This window comes from Battus philenor, unplaced genomic scaffold, assembly GCF_028537555.1.
Source record: "Battus philenor isolate CCGP_79_NKW_IND1 unplaced genomic scaffold, ilBatPhil1.0.hap1 SCAF_1, whole genome shotgun sequence".
Classification (NCBI taxonomy): Eukaryota; Metazoa; Arthropoda; class Insecta; order Lepidoptera; family Papilionidae; genus Battus; species Battus philenor.
The window spans coordinates 3607951-3632401 of NW_027181661.1; the positions used below are offsets into that span (position 1 = coordinate 3607951).

The 24451-nt window shown below is 31.4% G+C and overlaps 1 protein-coding gene across 1 annotated transcript; it reads left to right on the forward strand.

The window, feature by feature from the left end:
- Positions 1-103: 103 nt before the first annotated feature.
- LOC137925283 (uncharacterized) lies at positions 104-24068 on the forward strand. Its single transcript, XM_068768748.1, has 6 exons — positions 104-149; positions 14813-15019; positions 19899-19967; positions 21429-21563; positions 21737-21810; positions 23975-24068. The coding sequence occupies exons 1-6, from the start codon at positions 123-125 to the stop codon at positions 24066-24068; spliced, it is 606 nt and encodes a 201-aa protein (XP_068624849.1). The 5' UTR covers positions 104-122.
- The last annotated feature ends 383 nt before the right edge of the window (positions 24069-24451 follow it).

Consider the following 24451-nt stretch of genomic DNA (forward strand, 5'->3'; position numbering starts at 1 on the left):
ACAATTGTTACAAGCTGCGATAATTTTGTATATAAAAGCGGGACAGATAAAAAAAACTTTCATTTCACTGTCATTGTCTAGTGCTCTGTGGTTCGGTAAAAATATTTCGAATTGAAACCGAAATGTCTTCGGTAAACATGCTAGTGAAGGTAAATATTTTAAACATATAATACACTACTAAATACTAACTAAATACTACATACTAATAAAAAAATATTACGTATATATATATGTCCCCCGTTCACGTTCGGTAGTTTTCCGGCAACATAGTGTAAGGATCGTGAAATAATGATTAATATACAGTTATATGTTTTTATCGGTAAGACGATAATTATTATATTATTCAATGCAAGGCAATTCATCAATTGTATGATCCGTAAATGTAGACTTAGTTACTTTTAACATATTTATTTGTGTTAAGTTAGTTAAGATAAGGACAACTGAGACGATCCTTCAAGTTATGGAGCATAGACGGACTGGCAAGCGTAGCGTAGGAAGTTCGCACACAGCATGAACAGACAACCTCGTAAAGGTTGAGAAAAACCAAACCGATCCTACTAAAAAAGGGAGGTTTATGTTCAGCAGTGATAACCGATATGCCTTAAAATAATAGTGTGTTATTAGTGATAAGATACGTTACTGAAACGTGGTCTCTTACTCTGGGCATCCTTGACAAGGTCATAGTCGACGAGCTATACAGAGGGCTTTCATATAACTTAGCGGATTAGCAAGTTGAAGGTTCTAGAGTTGAAACTACGGAGCATTAAGAACCTCAAGATTTTCGGGAGACGTTGGATGCAGGACGCTTTTAACCGTTCCAACTTCACAATCCTACGGCTGATATGATGATCATGAAGAAGGATATAAATATTGATTTCTTAAACTCCAGTTAAATATCTATTTTTAACCAGAGTTTTTTTCAATCCATCATTAATATTACTGTTTTCGTACTGTGTACTGTATCTGACAAATAATTTATGAAAACAGTTGAGTTTTTAATATATTTCATAATTATCGATTTTGCGTAAAATAATCATTTTTACTGCAGCATTATAACGAATCTACTTATTTCGGGCTTCAATTAATAATTTTAATTATTTTTGAAAGTTAACGGATTATTTAATTACCTATACAAATTAATGAAATTAGAGTGTCTGTTTTTAAAATTAATTTAACCGCTTTTCACTACACGCGTATATACCAAAATAACATATGTTCTATAGTTTTGATTTATCTTTGAAATGACTGAACCAATTTTGATTGGACTTATACTGGCAGGTAATTAATGTAATAAATAGTAATTTAGGTCACTCTTATTTTAGAAATTGTTATATAATGATATAATGACACCCAAAAAATCAGTGCGTGTTGCGCAATGAAGGGAACAGTTTGGGAATAAAGAAAAAAATAATTCCTTTTTTTCGTTCGAAAACAATAATCATTGATGCTTAGCGAAAAGCTCGATAATATACAATTGACAGCAATCAAATACAAAAGAAAATCGTGTTATAATAAATCAGTAAAATTATTCAGTTTTCTCATGAACAAACTTTCACGTCGGTTTTAATTTCGGTAATAATCACTCTGTAAAGCAACTAAACTCAAAGGCTTTCTTTTGTTTTCCGTTACATTATATATATTGTTATTTGTTTTTTTTTTTTTCCAAAATTTTGTTGCTTTATAAAATGCATGTTGTTTGTACCTATAAGTGAAGCAACACTTACCAATTATTTTTATGTTAGAATAATATTGTATATGTATAGTGATTGCTTTGTTGGTGCAACTAAATAAATAAATAAATACATTATTTGATTGGGAATCTTCGTAAGTCTTTTAGTTTCTTAGTATGGACTGCAACACAATACGTTATGCTCATTTCAAGGATGCTCAAAAGGACCTAATCTTGTATTAATCTGTTGCTTTTTTTGAGCTAACATCACAAATTTTGATATAAAAAATATTTCAGATTTTATTGGCGAACATTTTTCTACCTACAATATAACATTCGCGTCGCGTATAATTCTTCTTGAACATAATACACAGCATTTTAATGAACACCCTGTAGCCTGTTAGACTGTAACTGTAAAATTCGTAATAAATTTCTATTTTATGTGCAGTCAAGGAGTTTGTACTGAAATCATTATGATGATCGGTTGACAATCGAAAGCTCTTCGTTATTTAGATTACATTGTTACATGTACTTTTTTGTAACAAATATGTTTCTTACCTCGTAATAAATTAAGTGTCATTTTCCGTAACTAAAAATTATATTTTATTTTATTTTTGAGTTTTATCGTTTCATTCGAATAATATTTGGAATTGTTTATCAGATAGAGGTTGATTAAGCCTCCATAAATATATAAGAATATGAGTATGCAAACTATACTAGACATAATCTTATAAGAGTTACTGAAATCGATATTAATTCACATAACATTTATGTCTACGTATGTATGTCATCGATACTGCAGCAACCGTAGGATTTGAGGTAATTTAGCAAAAAGTTCTCCTTTAGTAAAGAAAAATTCAATTAAGAACGGATTTTATAAAACTCGACTTGTAAAGTTGAGTGGGCTTACATTAAAAAAATGCATATTATTTAAAATAAAGCATTTATTTAAAGCACATATTATTAAGAATGTATTTTATAAAATTCCACCTCTTAAATTCTGTGCGAGTTACGCGAGGCAGGTGGGGAACATCTAGTAGGAGAATAAAGGAATTTTTGTTGCAAAATTTATACAAGATATATTTACTAATCTTGATATTAAGACAAGCATCTATGTCATCGTGTAAAATATTTGTATTAGTACACCATTCATCTTTAATGGAATCAGGCGTTACCTTGCGGAAGTCCATCCTAAGTAAAAAAAGGACCAATATTTAGCCACTTCCGCACATGCAGTTGTAGTCGTATTTGAGTCTGTGTTTGGCACTAATCGGTGTAACAAAAACTCCTGAAGATGCCCCGTGGTGGGGTGAAACACATGTTGAGTGATTTGACGGTGGCAGTTGTGTAGTTCGCATTGTTTGCCGCATGCGCATTTATCAACGGGCTGGCGGGCGGTGCACTATGTTGCACGACTACCACTGCATGTGCGAAAGTGGCTAATTAAATGTTGGTCCTTTTCTTACACCATTCATCATCATTATAATCATTTCAGCTTTAGTACGTCAAGTGCTGGACATAGGCCTACCTCACTAATATAGGACCAGTAAGGCGCGTTGACCTTAGACCAACAATATCAAAGTAATTTTTTTTAATTGACTATCGCTGCAAGTGCTAATATACTTTCGGGTTCTAGTCGGTATAACGCAGAGGGTGCCTAGCCCAAGGCTTTATTTAACCTAGCGAAGTTCGAGAGCTCTTTAGCAATCTCCACTGACGCCGTTATATACTACCATTTCACCCCATTGGGAGGTCGTTTTGACGGATATTTCAGGCAGTTATTAAACCCTAGGGCCTACGAAGAGACATCGACTTGGGCTGTCACTCTTTGATAATATCCGTTTAGAATTCTAACACAACAACCTAGTCCGGACCTGAACTTCATCATTTGCTATTGCCTGGATAATATTACTGCCACTTCGGAAAGAGTGAGCAAAGAGGGAACTGATGGAAGAAATTTCAGCACACTATTTAGTATGATCGTGAGTTGGCTAGTATAATAACGTAACTATGTTTTAATTTTAAAGACTCTAAGGTGAAAGTTTCAAAGTATGCTCATTAGTGATTATGTTTAAAGTCGGTTCATGTAAACGCGTAATGATGTATATTAAATTAAGATAAAAAATTACGTAAACCGCGATCACGTCCGTGACGTCACTTCTGATGTAAAAAAAAAATAACACACCTGTCGTTCGCTTTCACTTCTTTCGATGCTTCAGCGACTGCAGCGTTCATCTTGATCACTCTACGTTTTTTGTCTTTCCGTTCCATATTTGCAGTGTTTATCCTTTTATGGATGCCAACGCAAAATCACCTGTAAATAATTGTTATATTTAATGAAAAATATTCCCTTCAGTTTTACCTGAAAAATATTTATAAATCAAAAAACTGAACGCTTGTTTCTACAAAATATTATTGTTTTCATATCAATGTTCCACGAATTTCCATCTGGACTCATGCGAAATGGTTTCTTAGCAATACGTATGTTTCGTAGAAGAAATTTTTTAAAACAGAAACTTCTTAAAAGAAACAACGAAGTTATTACACAGTTTGGATTTATTTTAATGGAGCTTATTAAAACTGTCTACAAACTTCTAAGAATTTTATGGCGTAAATACTTTCGAACTTGTATTTCAAAAGTATTAGACTAAAATTAAAAATTTATTGGGAAACATTCTGGGCAGTTTCGTATTTCTTTGAGTTTTGCAATCAATCGTGCACCGATTTAAACAGTAAATGAAAAGCCACATAAACATTTTTAAACTGACCTGTAAGATGATGCATAATAATTTGAAACTGAAATAAGCAGTGTTCCTCAGTGGACCTCCGAAGGGTCGGTAATAATTCTAAACATTTTGTTATTTACCTTACTAAATAATATTAATATAGAACATACTCTTGTCATTGACTTGTAAATCAGTGCTATGTATAAGCTATGTATTGTTTGTGGACTGTATTTAAATAAGGAATAAAGCTTCTTTTCAGTCGTTTCTTCATACCAGAGAGTTGTGTCCGTCTTGAAAGTCGACGGAATCGATGACAAGTTCTTCCATACTTTCCTATCTTTCGCTTTCCTTGAGGCAGTAGTAAGCGTCTAGTCATTGATTTGACTTGATCATCATTTTTCAATGTGATCGTATACCGCCTACTACCTAATGCAAACATCCGAAGATCTTCTACATGTTAACGACCTTTTCCAATCCAAATGATTATTCATTCTTCCTCCAAAGCTAATAGCAGAGATATGAAAAGAATTTAACTAACTTACTGTACCCTTTAATTGCACCCCAAAGCAAGAGAATCCTATGTATTATTTCCACATGGGACAAAAAAGGAATAATCCTCTTGCCTCAATCCTATAAGTTGAAAAGAAGGTTATCAACGTATGGACATGATACGAAAACTCATTAAAATTTAATAAGAAACATTAAATTGTAAATATTGAACCTTAAACTTTACACAAATTTCATACAAAGCTAGTGATTATTAAAATCAAATTGAAGGTTAGTAGATGTATATTCTGAAGTTCCTTTCTCTTCAGCAAGTATAGTAGCCAGTGTAGTCTCTTTCGGCAGTTTATTTAGTTTTAGTTTATTTTATAGCAAACGTAACGTGAATAAAATTATTAAAATAGAGATCTATTACATATTTAATGGTATCAGGCGTTACTTTGCGGAGGTCCATCCTAAGTGAGAAAAGGACCAATATTTAGCCACTTCCGCGTGTAGTAGACTCTGTGTCTGACACTAATCGGTGTAACATAACTCCTGAAGATGCCCCGTGGAGGGGTGAGACACGTGTTGAGTAATTTGGCGGTGGCGGTTGTGTGATTCGCATTGTTTGGCGCATACGCATTTATGAGCGGGCTGGCGGGCGGTGCATTTGTTGCACGACTACCACTGCATGTGCGGAAGTGGCTAAATATTGGTCCTTTTCTTACTTAGAGATCCATTACGTTTGCTTACAATCCAACCGGAACTGCTGTACCTAACGCGCGGTACATCTTTAACAAGATATACAATCGTTACCTTGAATAGCTTGTGTATAATTATATAGTCGGTAAATAAACATAATTAAAACAGTAAAATAATATTTAAGGTGAAGGACTTAATGGATGTCAATAGTTCCTTTAGCTATAATATGAAGTAAATTTGAAATCGAAACTCCAATAATAAAGTTCGACCCTAAAATATTTTAATTAGACGTTACAAGTGATGAGTCGGCAATTTCATATTTACACCCTTATTTCAGATTCTTCAGAACTCTTCAGGTTAATCAAGAGAACCAAGTCAGATCTTAAAATTTTGTGAACATAAGATTTCGAAAGTATAAAATCTTAACAATCTATTCAAAAGAAATCAATGATGCCTAATATAATCATACGTTATTATGTCTACATTATTATAAAACCTTATTTTCTTATGTGTATGAAACACGAAGAAAGTTTTTCCTCGAAATATTGCATAAAAATAATAAATTAAATTTAGTATTGTTTTTCATAAGTTATACGCTTTTTTCCTCCCCGTAAGAATTTTTTTGTACTTTAATGAACATATGCTAAATAAATACATTTAAAAAACTTTTAAAATAAACGGTTTTTTGATACCCCTATTGTGGTGGTTGTGGAAAAATATGTACCTAGTCCGCCATATTGGAACGGCGTCCATCTTGAATTTTAAATTTTTACATAATCATCGTGTTTTACTAGTGTAGTCCTTTCATTTGATACCCATATTGAGGGGGTTAAGGAAAAATATGTAATCCGCCATTTTGTATCGGCGGCCATCTTAGATTTATAATGTTATTGATTTTATTATATTGTATTGTCATCTAAATTAAATGTGTGTGCCAAATTTCAGATCAATCTGACAACGGGAAGGTGCTTAAATTTCAATTTCTAATTTTGACCCAAATAAATAAACAAATGAATTCCGGGTCGAACTAAATAAAACCGTTTAAAAATAGTCAAATTGGTAGAACCGTTGTCGTGTTTTTTGCTTAGCAACACTCCATTATTATTTTTTTTATAAAATAATAAATATGTTAAAAATTTAACCGCATTTTCAAAAAAAGAATCGCAATTTTTAGGAAATTACTTCTTTTAATGAAGTTATTTGTAATAATAATTGCAATGGTAGCCAAGCGGTAGATAACCGAGAGGTGCGGTCGTAGGTTGCGGGTTTGATTCCCGGGATACAATCTTATATGAGTTTTAGTATCACGTATAATATTTTTATCGCCCCCTTTTTGGGGGCCTTCTCGTACTTTCTCTATCATATATGAACTAATATAACAATAATATTTTTCGCATACTATATGTGTGTCTTTGTTTTCCGTCACCATATCTTGCATTTCTTTTCATACTTTTCCTTTCATACATCTGATCACTTCCAATTATTTCTTTGACATTTCTGCTTTTTATTATCACGTACAATATTAGTATCACTAGTCTTGGATACTATATATAAGATACGGCTGTGTGAATTAATAATATTGCTACACATTGGCTGCATGGGCAATAAATAACTATTTTAATAAAATTGCTAAAAAATCTTTTATACTTTATAGATACTCTGTCAAAATCAATCGAAAAGACAAATTTAAAATTAAAAGGATTTAAAACGTACCGTATTAAATTATCATTATTATAAAATATTAAAATTCCTGTTTTTTAATTGTGGTAAAAAATTGTTTTGAAATAATATTAAATATAAAAAATTACTTTAATTGCCTTTTTCAATAAATCAATTCACATATAAAATAGAGTTGACTGGTAGAGAACGCCTAAAGGCATCAGGTCTGCCTTAAAAAATAATAAGGAGGGCATTTAAAATGCTATTTATAAAAAACTAAGTTACGTAGTGGTGAAAACTAGGAGAGGTTTTAGTTACAGATAAAAAAAAAACTATTTGATTTCGAAAATTTGATGTCACAAAATAAATGTTTTCTTGTAGTTGAAATAAAAATTTATAATATTTACAAAGCTTACCCGTGATATGACAGGTAGTTTATATGTATATCTTGTTCTTTTTATAGGGTCATTAGTTACAGATAAAAATTAAGGGGTGAATGTACGGCTCATTTGTTAGCAAGAAGCTTTTAAGCTTTTACATTTCATTCCAATCACATTTATTTATTTATTTTATTTTAATGCGTCAGAATAATTACTTCTGGCTGTACAAAGTCTGCAAGTATAGTATACAGTATTAATTATAATATATAGTAATCCAAATTTTGATTAATTAAGATTTTTCTTAATATATTATCATTACGTTGTTTATTATTTATGAAACTATTGAGCTTTGGATTTGGGCGTATCTTACATTGACAGCAATACATTCACTCCTTCAAAGCACCATTCACCAATCGCCCCGTGTAAAATTAAAAAAAAAATCCATGACGAAATATTAAATTTATTTTTATGTCAAATTTAATTTTAACGGAGAGTGAATTACTTTGTATATAACTTGTCTATGACGTTGCCTGTGGACCTTTTAATTCCACCGACCCTCCGATAGAGCGCGCCTGGGGGTCTGTGAGAGCTGCTTTTTGGGACCACTGATCCATGCATTTAACAGGGAGTGTGTTTAGTAAAGCTCTGATTCCCAATACTACATATAAACGAACATGTATATTTGCCTACATCAAAGCAACCTTTTTATTCCTAGTTTTCATTTGTTGACGTTTACGTGTATGTTAATTTAAATAATTCGTATTATTATCCACTTAGGATAATTTACAGGGGTTAGTTGCGTACGTCATAAACCCCTATTACACTATTGGTATATAAATATCCCAAGCATATATATATATATATATATATATATATATATAGAGAGAGAGAGAGAGAGCTCGGGAAGAAATAGAAATAAAAAAGGCAAATATTTAATTTCACTCCAGCCTCTGAATAATCGTGTAATAGATTAAAAAATAATATTTAAAGTAATATGTTATAAAAAGTAAATGAGAAAAGCTTAAAAAAGTATATATTTAATATTCGCCTTCACCGAGTTAGTAAAATTGTGAAAAGCGTTAAAAACGTTTACTAACTTTCTAACAAGGTCTTCGCCGTGCTATTTTAAATGTAAATTTTTTTTATTATTAAAAAATGTCAACGTATATTGTTGTAGTTACTTTCGTATGTCCTTTTCAAGTCTGCGGCATATATTATCATATGTTATATTTATCTTGAAGTCGACAAGAGATGTAATCGATCCTTTGTTGTATATAGAATTTCGGAAATGAAATAAATGTTATGGAAATAGGTGACCTAAGATGCAATGTCAAATCAATACGTGTAATGACAATATAAGTAACTTACCCGTAAATAATTGTAACGTTTAATACGTATTATAATGTAATCACTTCGCACGATTTACTTCATAAAATATCGTATAAAAACATATTGTATTCTTTAAATGATAGTATGAATAATAAACGACTAGGTATCATAGCTGAAGCAAAATAGAAACTATAATTCAACAGATTGCACGCGCCCAATGTTAGAGCTAAAGTGAGCAGAGTGAGACGATTGCCCTCTGTCATAACGACCGCAGAGGTCCTAAATTTAATTAAATCGGACTATTAGACCCGGTAGTTATTTATACAAATATAATATAATAATTCTCATAAAGAACGTACTGAAATTTGCTCTTTTTACGACAAAATAAACAAAAAATAAAACTTAAGCTATATCAATTATTACATTACCGTAAGGTTTCAAAAGTTTTTGTGTGAATTATTGTGGTTTTTGTTTGAAACCTATAAAATATAAATTTAATTATAATTTTAATATAAAATTCTGTAATTATAGAACCTCTATATGTGACTCTAATGTCAAGTGATAATTACTGGCAATGAAATTTACTGAAATCGTAGCAGATGCTAATAAAATAAAAGAAGTATTATTCTTAATGTCATGTTTTATTTTTAAATAATTTAAAATAAGAATACGCATCTGTTATCCTATATATCGAGTAAAAAATTACTTGTGAAATAGATATATTGTAAATTCACCGTAAAAAAAATGTTGAATAGGGCTGCAGTCCCGCAGGGAACGTGTCGCGATCTCGCCGGACGGATGCCAATCAAAGCGCAGAGCGTTCGCAACTAATCAACGTAACAACGTGAGACGAACGCCTGGATGAATGCGTCATCGTATCTTTCGTCATACAACAACACACTGGCTATATACCTCTGACATATACATATATACATAGGAGATACACTTCATGACACTTCAATGTTCTAATAAATATTAACTATAGTTTAAAAATAAGCATAGTCTTAAATAAACGCCCTTAAACCTTCGTTGGGAAAACGATTTCATAAAATCCTTTCTCAGCTGATCTTTCCATAATAAAGAAATTATGTTTATCAAATTTCAAGTCTCTATGCATTATATCTTCAGACATATGGTGATGAGTCAGTACAAAGGTGGAATATATATAAATAAACAATGCGTTCATTTTTCGTAATTGATTACCGCTGTCAGCTTTTAGGCATTTATAGCTCCACCGGATTTGAGGTAGAAGAACCCTGAAGGCTTTTAACATAAACCCTTTTTATATTGTTACCTTGCTACCGTTAAATCTTGGACATGAGCGCGGTATCAGCCGCTTCATTCTGGTTGTTCACCGTCAAAGCTCACGGCAGAGACGCTCAAGTTTTTTTTCCATGGTTCCCATCTCAAGGGAGAGAAGATCAACAGTTTCGGTAGCACTAAGCTTTATGGCTTCCTCATGTTCCTGGGCTCGGATAAATTGGATGTTTTACCATATTGTGAATCTGTTAAACTAAAGCGTTGTTTAAGCTGACGTTTTGTGAAGTAATGGTACGGAAGGGCTACCAAAAGGGGACCTTCATTTGGGCTGCTATTCGATATGCGTTTAGCACTAAGGTTCTAATATACTCAAGAGCTATAGTCGCACCATGTCGAGTACAATCCGTCAATAACGGTTTATTGCGAAATATATCACATTCTATAAAATCCATTTGATATCCGGTGTATATCCAAAATAGATTCAACATCCGCTCGTGAGATGTTAAACGAAAATTTTCTCCGTTATTGGAAAATATTTTCTACTATATCAAGTTTTTTCTATGAATATATTCGGAAAGGTATAAATTCGTTTCTACGTTTAACCTAGGCTCTAAACCATTGGTTGCAATTATTTATTATGATAAATATTTTAATAAACAAAAATAATTCCTATTTCCCTTAGTAACGAAATAATTTATCGATTTTTTTTTCAACTTCCTTTTTATGAGTTCTTATGAAATACAACGCTTATCGGGAGAACTAATTTTTCGTAAATTCAATTCGACTTAACACGAATAATATGGACTTAATAGTATGCTTCTAAAGCAACAATATATATCTATTTTTAATCAGTAAAAATTAAACGCATGCTCCACAATCATAAAGGGAATATTTTGAAACAAATAAGGTTTTAATTAAATAATTTTTGGAACATTTTTATATATTTTATACTCTATATTTATAGTCTTAAAATTCAGACAGCATCACAGGCAGTGCAAAGTCGTACGTAACCGATCCACCGTCAATTGTGTTATTGGCTTTTTCCGTCGTTATTTTTAGCTTTAGATATGACGGGCTTATTTTGATTTGGCTAAATATAGAACTATGCACACGGGAAAATTTGTGACGAGAATTTGTGCAATTTTTTTTTCAATAGCTGTTTAAATATTTTAAATTTATCAATTGATAATTTACGAAAAAAGTATAAATATGTTTTTAAATAAGAGATTTGTTTCATAGTAATTATATCTAAATGTTATCTGTAATAAATCGTACTTTTGCATTGTGACTAGCTGTTCTCCGCTCTCTTTCCTTGGCCCACTTTCTTCTTACGGATTTAATTTCACAAAATCCTTTTTTGGTAATTTTAAATGTCCTAAAAATTTTTAACCAATGTTTTATAATGGTTATAGTTTGATGATAAACATTTTTATGAACGCCTCTTAATACCTTATATGGGAGGAATTTCGTAAAATTCCCGACTCGGTCAAAGGAATATTTTTTCTAAATTTCAAATCATTGTGCCTTATCTCTCATACACAGGATGATTGTTTATGTATATAAAATGTTTAAAGAGGTCAAAGTATAGCTTATTTGTTTTTCAATTAATTTATGATATTCAGTATCAAACAAGAAAATAATGTATATAAAATATAATATGATACTCAAAAAATATAAAAGTCAATGATTTCAGAAAAAAAATACGCGATTTCTAAATTCGGACAACTACATTATAATATTATTTTTTTAGTGTTTCCACAGACGTTTTACTGCAAAAAATTAAAGATCCCTCGCATTCCAATAAAAAATACATATTTCATACACATATTTGAGAGTAATAAATTCATTTGGGTTCATTGAAAAAGGTGTAAAAGCCGTCAAGCTATTGACTTAAAAATGTGCTATTACATTTACCAACTTAAAGCTTTATCCTGTATATGTTGATCGCAATGCTTTATTAATTAAATGTAAAATCAAGTTAAATAAATTATTATATAAATAATATATCTATATAGTATAACATATGCATCCGTTGGCCGTTGGAGCCGGTAAAAGAAGTGCTGGGTAAGTCCCACTAGATGGATCAAGTACATATTGAATATCGAGGGAGGTCGCTGTCAGCGTAGCGATGTTTCGGGCAGGCCTATGGCTTGCAATGGGCGTCCATCGGCTAAAAAGAAGAACATAGAATATGTCTTTAAGTGGTGGTGCTATCTCTTTTCAATTGCAAATGAAACCTTTTCAAATATTTGAATGTTATGATTAAAACTTGTCGATGAAATCTGACTACATTTAATTATTATATTATATGAGAAGGTCACTAATAGAAGCCTCCTTGTTAACACAATAATTATTCTCATTAATTGCCCCAAATTAATTTGACAAATAAATTCGTAATTGTATATTGTAATGGCTGTTGTACAATATAATATCTTTATTTTATTTGAAGAAAATCGTTACTGACAAATTATTATGATGGAACGAACGAAATCGATAGGATGAGTCAATCCTAAAAATGTAAAATTTCCTTTTAAATACATCTATTTAAAAATACATAAAAAATATGAATAATGAGGCGTAAATTATCTGCTTTAATATGGCACATATACCGCCATGATTTTGAGCTGTAAGACAGTAATGGTTACTAGACATAGCCCCAGAGGTTTCCAATTACACCATATGGATGTAGCCGGCATCCCGCGTCTTCTGTTCACTTTGTGGTTCGTGGTCTATACTGTCGAACATTAAGGACTCTGTCACCATCTGTTCTGCGTACTATGTAGTCTACGATCTGTCAATCTCATTATTGTTGGTTGAGAAATCCCAACATACCATTCTCGATGGCTCTTTGAGGCGCAAGAGGCCTAAAGTGAGAGATTTTTTGAGGTCAACGCCATATGTCATCATTGTTAATTCACATTGGTAGTAGACTTTCGTTTTTAGGCACTAGGGGATATTGGACGAAAAGTGTACATCGAGTTAAATTTATATTATCGTCACTATTTCAGCCGTAAGTTCTTTTTATCCTTTTTGACCACTGTTGGACGTGAACATCCTTCATTGATTTGCCATAGGATTAGTATATACATACAAAATTTATTAAAAATACCCGAATGTGAACGATGTTTGCGAATTTTTAACTTTTCTTAAAGAAACGCATTTTCAAAAAACTTTCGTTGCAAATCAATTTATATGTAACTTTTAACATAGACTTCATAATAATATTTCTAGTATGTTCTTCTGTATTGTGGAAAAACCTCCAAAAACTATACATTTGGCACGCGAGTCATGTTTTGCCAGCAACATACATATGTTATGTGTGCATATGAACAACAAAAATGGGGTCAAGAAATCGAATAATATGTAGACTGTTAAGATAATTATTCATCAAAGATATACGGTCTTTCTATATATTTCCCCGACGAGTAAAATTTAAATTACTAGATGTTATTGACACGAGTAATCATTTGTAAAATCAAATCTACATATTTGCGCATATCAAAACTTTAGGCACTGCGAAAGTGAGTTCTAACTACAATAAAGAATTTAGTAATTTGTTGTTTATGTACGCATTGTTATAGTAAATAATTATTTTTATGGTACTTGTATTATAAGTACTCTATAGTGTAAGTGATCTGTACTTTGTATAAATATACGTTCGCAACACCTTCTGTCGCTTGTTGATCGCCCACGCTATTTTTCCTTATTAATCAATACCATCCCGTCTAGAAAAATTCATTTGTGATAAGATAGTCTGTCACACTTTATTTTTGCTTACTTGATTTTATATCTTTTCATAATTGACGGAAAATTAAAAGTAAATAAATAAATAGATTATATTACTCTACTGCTATTCTACAATGAATATGCTATTCTATAATGATAACATACTATATACTCGTTGTTTGTCTACAATCAGCTTCATCATCGATAGTTCAGCCGTAGGATGTCAATTTCTGGACCTAGAACTCCGTAGGGTAAATTTCATATAGAAATCCTGAGCATATCCTTCTCCATGGCTTGTTGAACGATTCTGAGCTTGTCTATGAGCCTGGAGTGAAAGACCTCGTTTCAATTTCATCACTGATCAATATACATTAGTCGTTGATATTTTTAATTACACAATAACATTATGCACTTTTGCGAAAATATCCGTATCACGTCCATCGGCAATCAGTTCCACGCGGTACAATCGACACTAACTTTAGCGTTAATTATTGCATCATAAATAGAGATGATAATAGTTTGGAATGCATAATATAGACAGGGCTAAAAGATGGATTGAGATTCTATAGGTAGAAGTCAAAAATAATGACCAAAATAGATAAAGAAATAACTGTGAAAGTAAGCTGTAACAGACACATATACCACATAATATATATTCTAAATGCTATAATAATTGTAAAAAATCATTTGTGGAGCATTAGAAGCAACCAAATACAATTGAATTATAGTTTATATATATGAAGAGATGCTCCTAAAGAAAAAAAAAGGCTTTTTTAAAATTTGAGATAGTTTCCATAATTTTAAAAATGCATTAAGACGTTAATATAACATCGAACTTTTTATATTACTTGAATATAATTAATAAATGTTTTCAGGTGCTTATTTTATTTACGTGCGTTGCAACATTGACGGCATCTGAAGAATATGCGTCAGAGTTTGTCGAGCACGTGTTAAGGATTCCCAATTCTGATAAAGTGTTGAATTCGATTTTGGGACACCTTGAAAGGAATAGACAACGCGATCACCAAACAAGGACACGGCAGCTTTATGACGAGGACGAAAAGTGCGAAGAACCTTCTGACGTGAGTAATATGCGTTTTTCTATTAGGAGCATAACTACACTAAATTCTCGCTGTTTTTTAAATGTGATTTAAATATATAGTATTATTATAACATATATAGTATTCAAAATGTTACCCATCGCTATGGACCACTTTTCACATTTGTTTTTGGTAGAGTTCGAATACCGTGACTATAAAAGTGTTCTTTTTTCAAATTAAGCCCCTGTTCGATGTCATGCAAGCATTTTTGAAGTTTGGTACGGATCCTCATTGAGTAACTTCTCGATAATCTACGATTGTTTTAGTCCTTCCTACTTCAATTTACATCGAAATCACATTTCATACTAATAGCGGTTGGATGCAGCCTGCGTCCAGTGTTTCAATCAAGATCCTGCTCTTTATCAGTTCATGGTTTCCACTTTAAGACAATAAGCCTTCTGTTCTGAACGGTATGTGGCCTGCTTACATTCACTACAACTTGCCAGTCCGCTGAGCTTTGTCTCTACGTTCTTGGTTCGATCTCGTAGAGAAATCTATCTCTCACCGGACAATCCCTCTTCATCGTTCGTTGTATGACTGTGAAATTGCAATGAGGCTTGAAGAGAGATGCCAGGAAATTATAAATGTCACTTAGACAACCAGAGAGCTGTCACTAAAATAACATGTTATAAAAAAATAAAGAATCATTAACGACGTGTGATAAGCGGTAATAGTATTCTTTTTACATTGAGCTTATACTGATATTATAAGAAAGTCACTCAACGAAACATAGAGAGGGCTATACTCGAGATATCTCTACGAGATCATATCAGAAATGATGGTATCTGTTGGCGAACGAGAAACCGTCTTACATCAGCGAAGGAGTGGAGCAGGCTTTACACCAGCAGTTGGCAGATGGAGCCTGAAGGTTATGGAGTGTAGGAAACCTCCATCCACGAGGTAGACAGATGACATTGTTAAGATAGTCGGTAAACTTTTCAAACCTGTCTTAATGAAATTCAAAGGGATATGTCCAGCAGACATTCTTCAGTTCAAATCATGCGGATAAAGTAAATCCTCAGTAACATTTATGGCATAGGAATATTAATAGCATTAATTTATAGCTGCCATTTTTCATGCAACAATAAGCGAAGGCTGTAACACTAAATTATTATGATTAGATTAAAACATACATAGGGCAACAAAATTTCATCATAAACTCGTAAATTCCGGATCAGTGCTCCGAACTATACGAAACTATCAAAGTCGAAAAAAAATCCGGACTTTTATTTTGTTCAAAATTAAATTTTTTTTTAAAGAATAGTGTCTGATGATGTAAAATAAAACATAGGAATGAAACGATGAGGGTGATTATGAAATATTTGAATTTAATTATCGAGTATTATCAAGTTTTAGAATATAACCTTTACTATTAAATAATAGAAGTAGATTATAATCTTAGCAGAATTTCATTAAATCCAAACCTCATCGTATCATGCTTACCTCTACAGGATGTTCTTCGTTCGCTGTTCGTTTTTCGACCTCGTCTTGTTTGCCAGCATTTCTAAAATTTTATTTTTCGTGAGATTCATGAAATATTTTTAAATAAACATAGGTGTGCATAATTATTATAAATAGTAAAATATCTATATATCTAAACGTTTCTAAAAGCTTCACCTGCATTAATGATACAAGAGCTATGAACTAAAATGCTATCTTTATCTAAACAAAAACCTAATTGTATTAATTAGCAATAATATATAAATAATAAGCAGGGATGCGAATACTGAAAATTGTTACAAAACATTATACATAAAATACAATAAAATAATCTTTGGTACACTAAATATATGAGATTTTAAATTGTTAATTTTTAATTATTAGGCAAAGATGTATTTATTAAAATTGTCGGAAGACGCTGGGCGTAGGTCGTTTCAAACCGATTTTATTGGATATCTTAGAAGAAGGCTTTTTAAAGCCATAGAAGTCAGAAATAATTATGATTTTTTTTGCTTTATACCAAAAACATATTAAAAATTAACAAGTAGTATATGGTACATGAACATATTAAAAGCTATTTTATGAAAAAATACGTCATCTAGATAGAACTTCAAGACTACGATTCGTATGAACTGTTTACAACAGTTGTAACATATCTCTCTGTGATTACCACCAGTAGAACTAACTGCTTCAAAACGCCAATAACCTATATAATATATCGACGAATAAACAATTCCTCCGTTTTCGTGCTAAAATTAAAAAGAAATGTAAATATTTGTTATATAAGTGTTAGTTTGAAGTAATGTTAAATAATAAAAACATCAATAAAATTAAAATGTAAACATTACGAACCTTTCGCCCAAACTTCGGATTATTTCGTGTGATTTATAATGTTAGAAAATTGTATATAATAGCGATGTGGCTACAAGAAAACGATAACAATGTTTGGCTAATTTTTTTTACTGGCAAATTATAAATAAGTCTGTACATTAATCAATACGGGCGAGATGTGATAGATGCGCTCTCCGGAGTGTTCCCAGGCGCATGTCCCTTTCGCTTGGTCCAAGGCACTTCTATAATATAAATGGAATCGCTTCGACACAGCGCAGGTGAGACTAGCGTGGATCGTTACTTGTGTTATATGAATATTAATAACTGCTTGGAGTTACGCAAATATTGCTCATTGACATAAAACTGTTCTATAGCGTATTGTATGTACTTATTTATTTTTTGTTCATGTTTTCGACGTTTCGAGAACATTGTAGCATATATCGTCGTAGTTTAAACTTTACTATTTTTATGATGTTGGTTCGATCTAAGCAAAATGAAGTCATGGTGTCTTGAGGTATTGTAAGGTTTTCGGATTCCCAAAATGATGATGACGATGAAGAACACCGAGATATCTTCTCTGTTGAAATATAACAAGTAGAACCGAGATGTTTTACGTTCATATGCATTAGTTATTCATAGGTATCTTGAAACACTTTAATTTTTAATTTTTATCACATCTACGTAAAATGAGAATATGGTATCTTGAAGTCTTTTAGGATTATGATTGGTTGTTGATTTAATCACGACATGGATTTCTAAAACAATGTCCAAAAGTCATATTTATTCGGAGAGCTTAAAGATCCTTAATAATTGTTGTTGGTCGGAACTACGCAGAATGAGGTCACGGTATCTTAAAGTGTATTAGTGGTATGTTTAGCTTTAGATTTAATTGATTTGGTATTATTGGTAGAATTGATATTGGTTATGGGTTCCCCATGTCAATATATCATATTAAGGGGACAGGAAAGTAATGTCGTTTCTGTCGACATATTTTTCAGAAAAACCGTTTGATTTTTTCCGTTCCGGCATTGAAATTTGTGCACTAGATGGCAAAAGGTTGATATGTTGGAACGAAGGTAAATATGTTGTATGAAAAATGTAGTCTTGATAATTTAACTAAAGAAAGCGACTCTACTTTCCGGTATACATAATATTTATTCGGAGATCTTCAAGATCTTTAATAATTGTTGTTGGTCGGATCTACGCAGAATTAAGTCATGGTATATCATAAAGTATGGTAGTGGTATGATTGGATTTAGATTTAATTGTATTTATTATGGGTTCCCAAGTCGATGCGAGCTACTTGCCACCTTTTCTATTGAAATATAACGAGTAGGACAGAGACGTTGGATGTTCATATATCATAGCTGTTCAGAGGTACCTTCAAGCTCGTTAAATATTACTGTTTTTTACGATTTACGCTGAAAGAGATCGTGGTATCTTAAAGTCTTATATGTTAGTGCTTGTTTTTATATATAAATATGTATAAATATATTGTTATAAGTATGCATCTTACCTATTGATGTAACAGGTAGGACTGGAAGTTCGACGTGCATATTTCATAATTATTATGAGGTATCATCAAGCTTATTAATGATTTTATGTATTTATTTTCATAACCGTAAGCTCTAACCATCTTGTACAAACACACTCAGTACAAACACACCTTGATGGAGATACCGAAATGATATACATAAGATATACAATAAGGTCTTTTGACCAGACAGGACCCTTCGTTTGCCGACATATTGCCTGGTAGTGCCGGGTTGGCCGCCATGACGTGAGCACGGCGAGGCATAAGGCATGCCCATAGTTATCTATGGCGGTATATGCCATAATCGCCACGCTTAGCAGAAGGGTTGACGATTGCAGTATGGTATTATGGTACGCAAAGGACGGTTCTGCCCATCCTCTGGACACAGCAGTGGCAATCCTATATAATTAATGCACAGTCTGAATTGAACACGCGGCCCAAGACCGCAAGTCTCATTCCAAACCATATAGTTTGATGTTAATTTTATTATTACAATTCAAATGAATGAGAACTGTTTCGTTTTTACATTATGAACCTTTAACTTCTGAACGACAATAGTTACTTATTTAATTTTCATTTTATCTAAATATATATCAAAAAGAGTATATTATTTTTTTGTACCGTGTCATGTTGATTTTGTGAGTAAATATTTTGATTTTTTTGTATTCGATTTGTGATTTATTAGTAACTGTTACATATAAATAACGGTTTAAATGATATGGGATGCTTTTTAATGTGTTTGTTTGTGAGTTTTGCAATAGAACCTTTTTGATGTGGCCTGCATCCACCGTCATCTATCTTGTGGGTGGACCTCCTACGCTGCGCGGGCCTGTTCAAGGTCTAAACTCTAGAAACTTAAGGCTCTAACAGCCATTCGTTTTGTGCACTATTTGGCATTTCTATTGCTACTTCAACTTGCCATTCCGTTGAGTAATAGATAAATTACCAGCATAGCGATGATCGGATGCAGGTTTACCAATTAGGCTGGGAGTTAGATCATTGCTGGCATCGAATGCAGACTTTCATTGTAACACGCTATTATAATTTTCGTTTCAGGTTCTACCCGAGTACACCGAGACCGTACAAGAATCACGAGAACGCGATGTTAGACAACTTGGCACACAGGTATATCCGATATCCAGGTCATGGATTATATGCTAATTTATTTCCTGTTTTTTTACATTAATTCATAATTGCTCAATAAATATAACACGAGACATGTCTTAAAGCGATCATAAAGTAAATAAATATTTAATCTTAAATTATTTTCATTGCTTTCAAAACTGTTAAGAATATTTCATGAGGCAACTTTCATTTCTAAATAATTATTTAATCTGTTGCTGTAAAAAGATTACACAATTTATGCTAAATCGTATTTAAAATACATGTTTACTTTCTATTTGTAAAATTGTTCTATATTCTTATAAATAATATATTTCTGTAATATTATTATCTAATACTCAGCGTTCTTATGACTTGCATCATACATAGATCGATAATCGGTACTGGCTTTTGTTCATAGTTTAGCATAGTATTTCAACAGTGTTTACATAGAACATCATGTATATTGAGCAGTGATAATCTAGCGATAGAGGACTAGGACTTCCGATTGTAGGTCGCGGGTTCTATTTTCTGGATACAATCCTATATAATTCACACTGTCTTTATTAATTATGTAGGATTGTCACTGCACACATACAAGCTTTCAGAGGAAGGTCAGCAACGTCCTCTGTGTATCATAATACCAAACTTCGCTCGCCAACGCGTCCGTCAAGCGAGGCGATTAAAGTATATCCCTCATAGATATTTATGTGGAGACCTATGCCTTGCAGTGGGCGTCTATGTCCTGAAACGACGATTTGTATAGATACTGGCTATCCCCAGTCCTTCTCGCGAACTTAATGGCCTCCCCCCTCAACCTCCCTGGCGGATAGAATTTGAAAAATCCGCTCTTTAGTTACCTCTAATGATTCATAAAAAATATTGCTAAAAAATTATTATGGTTCAAGAAATAACGTAGTAGCACAAGCTATTGCATGGATGGAAATCTCAGATAATTGGTTAGTGTGAGGTGGTAACTTCAAAGGCGTGAATGTAAAGCTTCCTTGTCGGCACAGATTTAAAGCTTTTAGTCCTATTTCCAATTTTCCTGTATAATGTGACAACTATAAAATGTGCTACATTAAATTATATTTTCAATTGAAATGCGAGATAGGTCAATAACTTGAGATAGTACAAGGTGTACAGGAACATATAGTAAACAATAAGTTTTATTATATAGTAATCCGAATTTTGAAAACTATATTCAATATTTATGAAACTATTATTTATTGGATAGGGTGTACTATATGTTAATTATTTTTTATTACCATTTAAATTAATAAAAAAATATTATCTAGTTCTAAATATTACGATTTATATTTTTATGTTTTGTGATGATTAAAAATAGAAAGAAAAACAGGAAATGAGCCTCATTCTTGAAGTTTTTACACGTATAATTAATCGTTCTGTATATAGATAGAAAGAAGAAGATAAAAAGATAACTTACATGATAGTATTCGCAAGTAGCGTTGTTTTTGTTTACAGAAACATTATCCCATCTGCCACTTGGAGAGGAAAATCAGAAGGCTAAACACAATTGAATACGAATATAGACCGGCGTACTATGAGGAGGTTCGATGCACTATGACCTCCGGGGATGAATACAGTGGAACTAACGAAGTAGGTTTACATAATTAATGCTGCTATCAGATGAACAATGATTTTACAATATTTTTTTTTAAATCACGTATCAATTTCAATAATGTAGGTTACTGTTATCAGTAATGCCATCTAGCGGTGATAAACGTGAGCTATCAGTTATTACAACCAATTATTAAAATATATTCTTTCAGATTTGCTCGAGTCTTGGATTCTCCTGTGTGCAATGGAATAAGACAATACATTTAACACGTCGGCGTTATTCCAGGTATATATTTTAATGAGAATATTATTATTCAAATAATTATTAATAAACTACAGTTTTACTATTAAGTCACCCGTAATCAAACTGCTATTAATATTAATATTTATTAAAAATATAATTCAAAACTCGTAATATTTACTTTTAACATAAATTATTATAATTATGTAATATACCAACGTAATAATAACGTACAGATATCAATATGCATTAAATTTAAAATTTATAAATAATACATAATCAATAAAAAAGTAAATACGAATTAATAGATGAAATTAAATTTATATTATTTACATTCATATCTATTTATTTATATGTATGATATAATAAAATAAATAAAAATAAGCTGATTCCTCCTTGATTTCGTCATCTAAAATAAATAAATCATTTATTGCACATAGAATACTTAAGTACAATAACATTCCAATAACAATTCCAGATCTGCTACAAGAAAATTCGTAATCTTATATTTATAACATATAATTGAAAAAAGTGTATTATTCTGTCCAAAAGTACTATACTAATGTGTGGAATTAAATATTGTTGATGCTCAATCAAGAACCTAATTATTGTCAAGGACTCAAAGCTATATTTGTAAAGAGCAACAATTAGGTTACTACCGGAAACTTCTCAGCAGAACTGCCTTCCGAACCGTCAGTACCTTCTTATAATACAGACAATGCTGATATTTTATGTTAATTCAAAAGCTTTTAAGTCTTTTTGAGTAATAAAAATATCTCAGTTTGGAATTTGAATTTAATCTGTAGAACGAATCAAAGACTTAAGCACATTTAAAAATGTTTTATCTATTACAAAAAACATTTTTTTATTTTAAGTAAGATATAGCCAGTCGTATTCTATTATAAATTTATATAATTTTTATATACTTTTAATAATTAATTATTATAACCAAGTAGTTGTTATTTCGTACTTTTAAAAGTTGTTCTGTCGCAGTCCAAAGAAAAAAAATAATATTCATAAATAAATCAATACATAAAGATGCCAGATATATTCTTTCCAAGGAAGCATAAGTTTTATCCATAGCAATGGTTACAGTTTGCTAAGTTGGTCATTAAAGTATATAATACATATTAATTTAATAATCATGATATTACACAATCATTTGATATATCTTAAATTTAACAACGATTATTTAAAAGACAATTAAATTGTACGACTTTATTAATAGTTCTGTGATTATACTTTCATTTTTATGTGTTATTACGTACAACAGGGGGACAACTTGATATTCCCGAGCCACATGCAGCTTTAGAGGATTATTTTTGGCGCTTCTCATTTTCGTATTATAACATTTTAATGAAATATCATCATAGTAGTTTCGAAACATGATTTAAATTCCGAAGTAAAATAAACGTGTTTAATTTTTTTTAATTTTTAATACTTATTTAGTTAATTTTGTAGACGTACGTAATTATATAGACGTATATTTGTACTTTTTCTTTTGTTTTCTGCATAAATTATTTATACATACTTAATTGTGGCTCGCGGAAAATTTAATTTTTTTAACAGGGCTAGGACCATCAAGGACTTTGTCCCCTCCTTTGTTTGATTACATCTTAAAACGACCTTTATGTATTGATTAACGTCTAAAGATTTAGAGTAAAAGGTGTTTTAATTGTGTGGTTTGCAAGGAAAAAGTTAGGTGTTTACTTTATTTGTCTTTCAAATTTCCATTTCATCTCATTCTGTTGATAACTCCGTTTCCTTCCAACTTCTTACATGAATCTCATTAGTTGTTGGCGTTCGAGATCAGAATTAATTGTTCTGTCTGGCGGTAACAACTCATAATAAACAATGCCTTTCTAATCCACCCATGTTCATATTTTATTATGAGTTAACACAATTTTATCACCGTCTGTAAAACCTGACTAATATGAATTTTATTCGCATGTTCTGGTCGTACGTGATTAATGGTTCATTGCCAGTTATCAATCTCATCAAAAACTGTTTGATTTCAAATTTAAAGAAATATATATTCAACCAATAATGTTATTTAAAGTTAACTAATTTATTACTAAGTGTAAGACGTATAATAGACGTATAAACACGGCCCTGTTTACTATTATAAAATAGTTTTTAATAAACTCAACAGAAGTGTTCACTATTATTGTAAAATTTGTAAAAGGAAAAAAAATACATTTTTTTTTAGTGATTGCTGGGAAACAAAGACATTGGTCATACCGGCTGGTTGCGAATGTATGTGGCCAGTTCACCGCCTCGGCGATATCAATCTACACGTCTAAATTTAGCAATGTGCACCGCACCTCACAATCTTTTTAAGAACGCTGCTTTAAAATTTACATTTTTAATTAACGGAACGGTTTCATTATTAATCTGATATAAGTTATTTAATTATTAATACTTGATATACGGAATTTAAAGAAATTAATCGATGTTCGATTTGAGTACATTCGATAATATATGTTATTACTGTAAATATAATATAAAAAAATAAAAAGTTATATTATGTTATCAAAATAATTATTAACAATAACTTATATTAGTTATAAAGCATTTTAAAAAATAATAAAATATTACTTGCAAATCTTGTTTTATTTACTTAATCTTGTTAAATGTTACTTGTTTTTATATATAACAGAAACTTTAAATGTTTTTATATAAAACA

Bases quoted from the DNA above. Each gene is read 5' to 3' on its own strand.
- LOC137925283 (XM_068768748.1), top strand. From the start codon at position 123: ATGTCTTCGGTAAACATGCTAGTGAAG. The intron at 19,968-21,428 runs GTATATCCGATA...TTTTGTTTACAG, and splicing joins TTAGACAACTTGGCACACAG to AAACATTATCCCATCTGCCA. The intron at 21,564-21,736 runs GTAGGTTTACAT...ATATTCTTTCAG, and splicing joins AATACAGTGGAACTAACGAA to ATTTGCTCGAGTCTTGGATT.